Source organism: Sus scrofa, chromosome 1, assembly GCF_000003025.6.
Source record: "Sus scrofa isolate TJ Tabasco breed Duroc chromosome 1, Sscrofa11.1, whole genome shotgun sequence".
In the NCBI taxonomy this organism is placed as follows: Eukaryota; Metazoa; Chordata; class Mammalia; order Artiodactyla; family Suidae; genus Sus; species Sus scrofa.
This window is the reverse complement of record NC_010443.5, coordinates 255,151,319-255,161,591: the sequence shown is the minus strand read 5'-3', so window position 1 is coordinate 255,161,591 and position 10,273 is coordinate 255,151,319. Positions and strand designations below refer to the sequence as shown.

At 44.8% G+C, this 10,273-nt stretch overlaps 1 protein-coding gene across 1 annotated transcript; it reads right to left on the bottom strand.

Moving 5' to 3' along the window:
• On the bottom strand, positions 2,293 to 9,683 carry ATP6V1G1 (ATPase H+ transporting V1 subunit G1). The gene is given in 3 exon segments (NM_001190194.1): positions 2,293 to 3,091; positions 5,462 to 5,562; positions 9,513 to 9,683. Coding segments are annotated over 3 exon segments (357 nt in total). The 5' UTR covers positions 9,595 to 9,683; the 3' UTR covers positions 2,293 to 2,917.

The following is a 10,273-nucleotide window of genomic DNA, read 5'->3' as shown; positions in this document are numbered from 1 at the left end:
CCACTGCCTCCACCAGCCACTGGGTCCTCTCCCCTTGCTCACTTTACATTCAGGTCACTCTTCAAACTCCTTAGGTTCCCTCTCCCAGGTCACCAAGCTCTTTTTAGATCTGATCTTGTCCTCTCCACTAACCCTAGTTCACACCCTTTTTGAAATCCTTCCCTCTGTTGCTTCTGTCATGATGGCGGCATTCAGGTGGTTGGCTGGAAGTTGAGTCAAGGAATCAGCTAAGTACAACTCTAAGTCCATCATGAAAATACCGGTGGCCACCAGGTTAAGGATACTGGGTCTACACCATTGAATGTGGTGTTCCTCCTTCATGGTCCTCCAGTTTGGGAAATCTGTATCTGCAGTAGTTGAGGTTGGAGTTGCTACACTTAGCAATACAAGGAGTAAGGTCTTAGCCAAACCAGGTATAGTTTGGGACACGTTAGGATGGAGATACTTATTAGATACCTAAATCAAAATATCAAATAAGCATCGTAAATCAACTAGAATAAAAAAATTGTTAAAAACAAAAAAGAACATCGATGTTCCTGTCGTGGCTCAGCAGTTAACGAACACGACTAGTATCCATGAGGACACTGGTTCTATCTCTGGCCTTTGCTCAGTGGGTTAAGGATCTGGCATTGCCACGAGCCGTGGTATAGGTTGCAGATGTGGCTTGGATCCCACCTTGCTGTGGTGTGGAGTCCAGCAGCTATAGCTCCAATTTGACCCCTAGCCTGGGAACCTCCATGTGTTGCGGGGGCAGCTCTTAAAAAAAAAAAAAAAAAAAAAAAGACAAATAAATATCAAGCAATCTGAGAACTCTCAAATTCAGAAGAGGTAAGTTGGAGATATAAATCTGGATCTCCAATATAGATGGTACTAACGCCATGAAATGTAGATGGTCTCAGCAGGGGGAAGAGTGTAGAGACATCTAAGAACAAATCCTTGGGAAGAGACAGGGAGGAGGCAGCAAGAGACTGAGAAGCCAGGTAGCACATTACTGCAGAAGGGAAGCTGAGGAAGTGGCCTGAGGAGACATCAACCCTGTTCAACAGCACTGAAGGTCAAGCGGGCAGAAGAGTGGATCCCAACCTGCTCATCATTAAGCACTTTCAATGACGTGGCAAGCCTGACTGGAGTGCTTTAACAGTGAAGAATGGAAAAGCTTGTATAGAAAATTCTGGGAGTTCCCATCGTGGCTCAGTGGTTAACAAATCTGACTAGGAACCATGAAGTTGCAGGTTTGATCCCTGGCCTTGCTCAGTGGGTTAAGGATCCGGCGTTGCCATGAGCTGTGGTGCAGGTCGCAGATGTGGCTCAGATCCTGCGTTGCTGTTGGCTGTGACATAGGCCGACGGCTACAGCTCTGATTGGACCCCTAGCCTGGGAACCTCCATATGCCAAGGGCGTGGCCCTAGAAAAGGCAAAAAGACAAAAAAAAAAAGAAAAAAAAATTGATGATGAATTCTTTAAAAAGGAACCAGAGACAGCCCTGAGATGGACCCATCCTGAGTCATATAAAAAATTATGTAATTTTTTAAAAGGCCACCTAACTCTCTCAGAGTTTCAGAGCAATGTTCTCTTTTGATTGTTTCTACCAACCAGAAATTATCTTGTGGCCAAAGACTTCTGGCTTACAAGTGGGGTGGTGTGGGGATTTAATTCTTTTTTTTTTTTTTTTCTTTTGTTGTTGTTGCTATTTCTTGGGCCGCTCCCGCGGCATATGGAGGTTCCCAGGCTAGGGGTTGAATTGGAGCTGTAGCCACCGGCCTACGCCAGAGCCACAGCAATGTGGGATCCGAGCCGCGTCTGCAACCTACACCACAGCTCACAGCAATGCCGGATCGTTAACCCACTGAGCAAGGGCAGGGATCGAACCCGCAACCTCATGGTTCCTAGTCGGATTCGTTAACCACTGCGCCACGACGGGAACTCCGGATTTAATTCTTAAGTGTTAGTGTGAAGTTAGTATAGGTGCTACACAGAGCATTTAGCCCACCAGGAAGGAAGTATGCTTGATAACCTGCCCAAGGCTGCCTAGGACAGGGTGCTCTAGAGAAAAAGCAAACTTCTCATTTACTAGTTGCTTACCCCGTTTTTCAAAACAGCTGTTGGGTGAAATCACAAGTGATTCCTTCCCGCTGAGATGCATACCATGAGCATTTTTTAAATATGCATGAGAATATGCATGTGACACATGTATGAATTTCCTCAGTGACATGCTGCAGAACATCTGGGTCAAAGTTCACTGTGCATCATGAGAAAGGATGAAACTGGGGAAAAAAATGCATGACAGAGTCCTTACTTTTTTAAAAGTACTTTTATCAGTACAGCATTGGTACATCAAGTAGTAACATGTAACAAGTTCTTGAATTCTATTATCTAGTAATTTTGATTAAGAAAAACTAAAAGCAGCCCAAACAATTATACTAGTACCCATTGTTCTAACCCTCAGCCAGAAAAGACTATTTTAAGGCTGGCTGCTGCTTCACATAGGTTACAAATAACTATTTACTACTTTTTCATAGATAAAAGCCCCTGACCTTCAAGAAAGATTTAGGGGAAAAAAAAATCTTTAATCCCTTTCTTTCTTAAGAAAATTGTTTTTTTTTAAAACTATATCTAAGAAAGAAAAAGTCAGTATTGATGTGTATGCTGCTTGAGCGAAAAGGCATATGAAAACACACAACGTATACACATTAAATTTCTAAAAAGTATGAAGTAAGATAAATCTTTGGATGAGCTCTAAGTGTGTACAAAGAAGCTAGATTTGCTATTGTGCAAAAAGTGAAAGTACCTACGATATAATGTACAGAAATAATTTAATGCCTTTTCATAAGAACATAACTCAAGCCTTGCAAAAGCCTCATATTCCATGAAGGCATCCAAAATGCCAATTCACAGAACAGGCTCTTCCCTTCTTCCCCTATCCGTTTATGCGGTAGTTTTCGTGGATTTCTGGCCGGATGTCACAGACAAAGGCCAAAAGGTTATCCAGGACCTCATCCCTGTTCTGCCGGAAGTAGGTCTGGAGGATGGTCATCTTCTCCTGGGTGTCCTTCTCCACTTCAGTGCTGCAGCTGCCGTGGGATCCCAGAGCCTGCAGTTGGGGTGCAATGACAGGGGACGTCAGGACATGCTCCAGACTATCTGGCCAGCAATAGCATTTAATAAGCAACTTTCTTACTTTGGAGGAAACCCGGTCTCATCATGAATGTAAATAATCAGCAAAGGGCAATGTAACGTGTAACATCTAACATCCTGACTGAAGACCATGTGAAAAGTCAGCGTTCCCACAGTTAATGGGAGCATAAGTTGACACAATCATTTCGTGGCAGATCTTTCATCATCTACACTGCACAGCATTTCCACTGCTAGGAATTATCCTGGAAAGGGAGACACATCTCTCTGAAATCTAATGAGCAGCCTTAACCAGAGGCTAGAATGAACCCAAAGACCCAACAACTGAGGCCTGGGGGTTAATATTGTCTCCTTGCGCGGTTTTTAAAGGAGGAGATAAGATGGTGTTTTATGAGACTGATGCACTGCTGGCTGCCCTGAGAGGGCAGATGGATATATAGTGTTTTTAAAAAAAAGCCCTTAAGAGATAATAAACACAGGGGGATATAATCTAAGAGGAATATATAGTTTCACCTTTACTAGTTAATGTTTTAACTCAAGTTCAGCGATGGATTCGTGAGTATGATAAATACATGACACCTATTCTTTCAAACAGAAATATTCTAGAATATACAAGGAACTGTTACCAGTGAATACCTTTGAGGAAGACTGTGGGTCTGGGTGAGAAGGAAACTATCCTCTGGTTGCCCTGTTTTACTGCTTGAACTTTTTAGTGCATGGCTGTCTAACCCCTTCAGTTTTCATTTGCAATGTAACAAGCACTGGTGGATAAATTTTCTCTTACTGTCTGTGGTCTTCTCATTGTTAATTGCCACTACTTTATCAGAACATGAACTGTCTGGTCCTTAAAGCATCACTTTTTTGTCGGACCCTTTTCATCACCTAACCTGCTGCTGCCTCATTACATATATTAACAACTATATCCCTTCATATTTGTGTGACACATTTGTTTACACAGCATCCTCTTGTGTGAGCTGTTACCTACTTCTCTATGGCCTATGAGGAGGCGATCACTCCCCTTTCCACAGAAGAGGAAACCAGGGGTCAAAAAGTTCCATGTGAACAGCAAAGATTCAAACCTAGGGCTCTTCATACTATCACTGTTCATATTATAGAAAAATACTCCAGAGCGTTTCCTAATGGTCGGCTCAGTTGCTCATTCAAATTATTAAAAGTCCTTAAGTCCTACTCAGTAGGGGTAAGGGAAAGAGCCCACTACCTTCTTTCTATGGATATGTAAACCATATGCCAAGCCCTCAAAAGTGAAGAGGTTACAGCGGAACACCGCTAGAAAAACGGAGAGCTCACGCTTACAGTGCAACACGGAGACTGTCTCTCTAGGCAACTGCAGCATCGATGCAAACATGAGACAAGATGGCTGCCCTGTTGAGAGTATTTCTACACTATCTCACGGGCAGTCTGACTATTTACAGCACCAATCTGCCCCCCGTTCACGAGTCAGAGGCCCATTTTACATTCGAATAGCACTGTCACTGCCTAGTGCAAACATGAATGAAACTTTTGCTGCTTACTGTCTAAAAGGAGGCATGAGCCTTTACCCTATGGCCTTGAACCTGGGAAGGTGTGTGCCTAGAACTAGCGGGGGCCACGTACAGAACTTGAGAATGAAGCCCAGAAAGCTAAAAGGCAGTTTGAGCTGTTTTCTGTTACCTGTATCCAAGAATCCTAAAAGAGTGTCTTTACAAAGTCTCCTTCATCCGGTCCCTTTTCCAGAACTTTTCCTACTTCCTCTGTACTTTCTGTGATCTGTTTTTATACTATTATTAGATGCATCTTATGCACTGAGGTCTAGCCTATACGACTGGTAAGTGACTGACTATACTATGCTGAAGTGGGGCTCCCTGTGATTTATGTTCATGACGACAGCCCTCTTGTCAGTTTACATGACTTACGTCTTGTTACTGAGTGTTCCTGAATGCCAGACCGTAAGCTAAGCTCCTTGAGGACCATGTCTACTTCTGTTCACAGCGGATCCCCTAGCATCTGGCACAGGACCCAGCACACATCAACTGTTCAACAGATATCTAATATCTACTTTAATATATATTACTTATCTATATCTATAAATTATATTTAATATCTAAGAATATCTATTAAGAATTTAATAATGTAACTGAATGAGTGAAGACTAGGATTGAATGTTAGTTTAGAACTAATCACCCTAAGAGATTCTGCCTAATCATTCAATAGTAAAATTTTCAAGTTTCTACCAGAACCAGAATCACTGAGCAATGCTGGGCCTAAGGGGAATGGGAGGAGAAGGAAGCCTAAGGAAAGTAAGGCAGTAAGGCAAATGAACTGGGCCCACCGCAGCCTCCTTGGCCTTGAACTCCTTCTCCCTCTGCAGGCGGTACTGTTCGATTTCAGCCTGGGCTTCTTCTTTGGCCTGCTTCAGCCTTCGGTTCTTTCCTGTTTTCAAAGGCAAGAGCTATATCAGGAAGTGGTTGAGAGACAAGCAGAAGAGGAAGCAGAGACTGAGATGGTAAATTCTAACAATAAAACCATGAAAGAAGTTTTAAGATACAGTCTCAAGAGACATGCATGGGAAAAAGGGAGGGAGGGAATTCAAAGCTAACAATAAACAGTATAGGTTCCTGCCTCCTGTACTTAACTAAGCTGTGACTGGATAAAAAGGGTGGCCTTCTCTAAGTGCAGACCATAAAAATGATGGGGGGAAAAAAGTTTGGAATGTGTCAGAATATTCTCTCAATCTCAACTACTAAGACCAACATAAAATGGGTGATATCAGCCATCTGGGGAATTCTTCCTGAGAAGTAAACACCCAAGTATGCTGCTGATTACAATTGGAACTCGGCTCAGAAGCCTAGCAAGGAGGCTAATATGCTCCCAAGGGACATCAACCTAAACTGTAACTAATGAAACAGATGATGTAATATCAGAAACTAAAAGCCATGCCTGTGCACAAGGAAATAAGTAATCAAAGTGATCCTGGGAAGGAATCCGCAATGGGGAGCACTGGACAGTAAGACTGCACAAGCATCTAAGAAGTGAGGAGATACAGGGGATCTAGTTTCTAGAAGAGCATAGTTTAAGACAGAGCAAGGAAAATTCCCCAGGTTCCATCTGTGCCTGTATGAAAACAGACCACAAGATCAACCAAAGAGTTTCTCCATTCAAATTCTCCAAGACCCAAAAAGCAGGTCCTAGACAATCTGAGCATTTGTTTACTTCAGAGTAAAAGACATCCTGCATCTAAACGCAAGCTGTGTTGTAATTCATTGTAAATGAAGGCCCAAATCCCACTCAGCCCATGTAGATGAATGGAATTAAATTTAACCTTCCACCTCCTGCTAACAACAGGATTTTGGACTGGTGATGAACCCATGACATCAATACTCCATGAGGCTGGCCTCAAACAATCAACAGGTGCCTAAGCACCCCCAAGGACTATTTCCGCATGGATATATTTACTCCAGTACTATTTAGGGCCTACTTCTGTCTGCTCAAGCTGAGCTCTATCCCCATGTCCCACACGCTGTCCTTGTCATCAGCTATTCAGTCAAAGCCATATTCCAAAGCCCAGGTTCTTTTCCAGACCAATGAATAACATGGCCCGAACACTATGCAGTAGCTTCACATAATTTCACGATATCATTGTTGGGATCACTACCAATTCCTATGTCTCCCTTAATTATTTACTTAAGGCAAACCATTCTCTACCTGTCAGCAAATAACTTCGAAGTTCAGGGTTTTTTTGACTATGCTTGCAGCACATGAAGTTCCGGTGTCAGGGATCAAACCCTCGCCAGTGACCCGTGCCACAGCAGTCGCAATGGACCCTTTAACCACTAGGCCACCAAGGAACTTCTTCAAAGTTCAATTTTGATCAGCTTCTCTGAAAACCAAAAATAAATATTTGAACAGGAAATCATTTAAGTCTTGTTTTGTGGGCCTTACATGTGGAGGCCAGCATGTTGTTTCACGCCAATGAACCAAACTACGTGAGTTTTTTTTTTTTTTTTAAGTGTTATGGTCTAGACAAGGATTTCATGAAAAATTGGGACTGCATCATTTTACCACAGCATGCTCTGCCTCTTCTTGACTCCTAACTGGGCAAGTCAACCATAATTACAGATCAAGAAAGGCAATAACTTTTTAAAATTGTAGGTTTTCTCAATACCTCTGTTCCTAACTACTGCAAATTCTGAGATCTATATTAACCAACAAACTCACTTCTTTAAAACAAGTTCTTTCAGTCAAAGTGTAATAGCTACCTGAGATATACAAGCCCCAGCACCAGGCCTGATGGGATAAAGGAAGGTGTTTTTGTTTGTTTGTTTTTTGTCTTTCTGCCATTTCTTGGGCCGCTCCCGCGGCACATGGAGGCTCCCAGGCTAGGGGGGTCGAATCGGAGCTGTAGCCACCGGCCTACGCCAGAGCCACAGCAACGAGGGATCCAAGCTGCATCTGCAACCCACACCACAGCTCACAGCAACGCCAGATCCTCAACCCTCTGAGCAAGGCCAGGGATGGAACCCACACCTCATGGTTCCTAGTAGGACTCGCCAACCACTGCGCCATGACAGGAACTCCAAGGAAGGTCTAAAACATGACCCCTACCTCCAAGGCTCTCAGAATCACTCTTACCACACGCCAAGTATTTGTTCCTGCACTTCCCCAAATATTCTCACATGCTTCCCAACAGATACAACTTCTGCTGCTGCTGAACCATCACAGGACAAACTCTGAGAAGTCATTCTGGAAATACTGCATCAAGGGCATGATCAGAAATACTCCATTAGGAACGAAGAACTTTCTAGTCACCAGGGCAAGAATAGAAGGCCTGTTCCCATTTCCAACTCCCTCAAAGAAAGCTTTTCCAAAAAAATGGAGAGTACCACACAACCCCTAACTGAGAAAGTACAAGAGTCATGCTTGAAATCTACTGGAGTATGTGATAAGAATATAAGTATTGTATGCAAAAAACCCCAAGAAATTACTAAGAGTAATAGTTTTTGGTATTGTACCCCAGCTACGGTCATACTATTTGTTTCTGAGTCTCATTTTTCCCATCTGTAAAACAGGAATAAAAACATCTATCTCACCAGATGGGAAACTGAATATAGATAGTTAAATTAGACACGGTCCTTCTCCTCCAGGAGCTTAGTCTAGGGACTGAGCCATATAAACAAACAGGCTATTGCACTGTAATGAGAGAAGTAGGCACTTGGGAGAGGACTCCTAGCCTAGTCTGAGAGGAGAAGACCAAGTGAGAGAAGGCTTCCTGGAAAAACTACTGCCTAAATTTTGAGATCTCAAAGAAGATGAAGGGTTACAGGATAAAGAGAGTAAACTAGGGAAAGGCTCTTCCAATCAGAGGCACCAGCTCTGCAGAGGCTTGCAGGTGACACCCACCAAGGTGCCTTTGAGGAATCACTAAGTCTGGCGACAGTACCTAGAAGTGAGAAGAAAGCCAGAGCCTGATCCAAAAGCACCTCCTACACCCTCTTTAAGGAATTTAGGCTTTATTCTGCAGGCACTAAAGGTGTGTCTGACTGTAGGAGAGGTGGGGAAGTCATATTTGCATTTGAGAGGTACGACTCTGACTGCAGAGAGGAAAAGACGGGAGGAGAGCAGGAAGCCGCCCACGAACCAATCCAGATTCAATCCACCTGTTAAGTACTATGGCAACCTCCTATTTCTCAACGCTGGCCCGCCTCTCACCTGAAATTAATCTACCCAATATTTGCTTCCTTCACTGGGGCTTTGAACACCGCCATAATGGAGACCACAGACATACAGGGTACTGCGTTTGGCACATATTAACAGCTTTGAAAAATACAAATAAAAACGGAATTAACAAACTAGGCTGCTACGGGGACCTCAGAGAACTTGGCGTCCTGGACGACGATGCTGGCTATCAGAATGCAGGAAAAGTGAACAAATAAACCCTGGCGACTTGGCTAAACATGGCGAATGAGGGAGGGTCTGAAACATGGCAAAGGACCGTGTGTTTCCAGATCGAGGATCAGTGTAGACGGTGGCTCCTTTCACTGAGAGCGAGGATCGCCAAAGGCCAAGTGGGAAGGGAAAAGACCATTTGAGTTCCGTTTGGAGATCCCGTTCCACACGCCTCCCAGACCCCAAGAAGGGTGTCCACCTACTATTGTGTCCCCGCCATATCTACCACCAAACGCCGCAACTTCCAGGAGACTGACAAGCCTTCCAGAGCCTAGGAGCCGGAAAACTGCGACTCACACAAGCTTCAGTGACTGTAACCACCACCCCTCCCCCGGCCTCGGCCTGGTCGCAGTCTTTCGGGCCTCACCCACCTACCGCCCCCCGCGGCCTGGCCGCAGTCCTTGGACTAGCGCTGGCCCCTACATCCCGAAACTCACGCTTGCGGGCCTCGGACACCTTCTCCGCGGCTCGCTTCTCGGCCTGGAGCAGCTGCTGGATGCCCTGCGACTGACTAGCCATGGCGGCAGCAACTCCGAGGTGTCCAGGAGCGGCCTAAATCGGCTGACTGGCCCTCTCCGCTCAACTGACCCGCCGCCCCAGGTCTGCGCAAGCGCAAGCGCCCCGCCCACCGTCACGTGACCTCCGCAAACGCGGTGTCAGCTGACTGCACTCGGCGTCTTATGACTCTGAGGGGATTGGGCCGAGACCGATGGGAGGAGGGTGAGCGGAGCGCCTTGACTGCGCTCGCGCAGGATTTTGTTTCATACTCTTGTTTCACAGCCCAAGGCCTTTTCAGTTCCTGTCTTTTGTGTAGTTTGGTGCTTGTGGCAGCTGTGCCAGGTAGTTATTGCGGTAATCTTTGACTTTACAGTACGCTCACATTCAGATCCAGAGAAAAGGGACTGAATCAAATCTCTTCACCTATTCTCCACACCACTTTATTCCCTCCCATTCTGGAATTTTCCTTGACAGTCAAAATATATTAGGAAGCGGGTTAAAGTTCTTGCCAGGCTCTTAGAGGCAATTGAGTTGGGAATACGGAGAGTTGGGGGTCCAGTCTGCCACTAATCTGTGTGGTTTGAGGAAGGTTGCTTTCCTTCTCTGAACCCAGGCTCAGGATAGGAAGTGTTTTTGATAAATGTTTGCTCAGTGCCCACGGAGACGCTAGACCGGTGGTGGTACTGAGGCTACCGCAGAG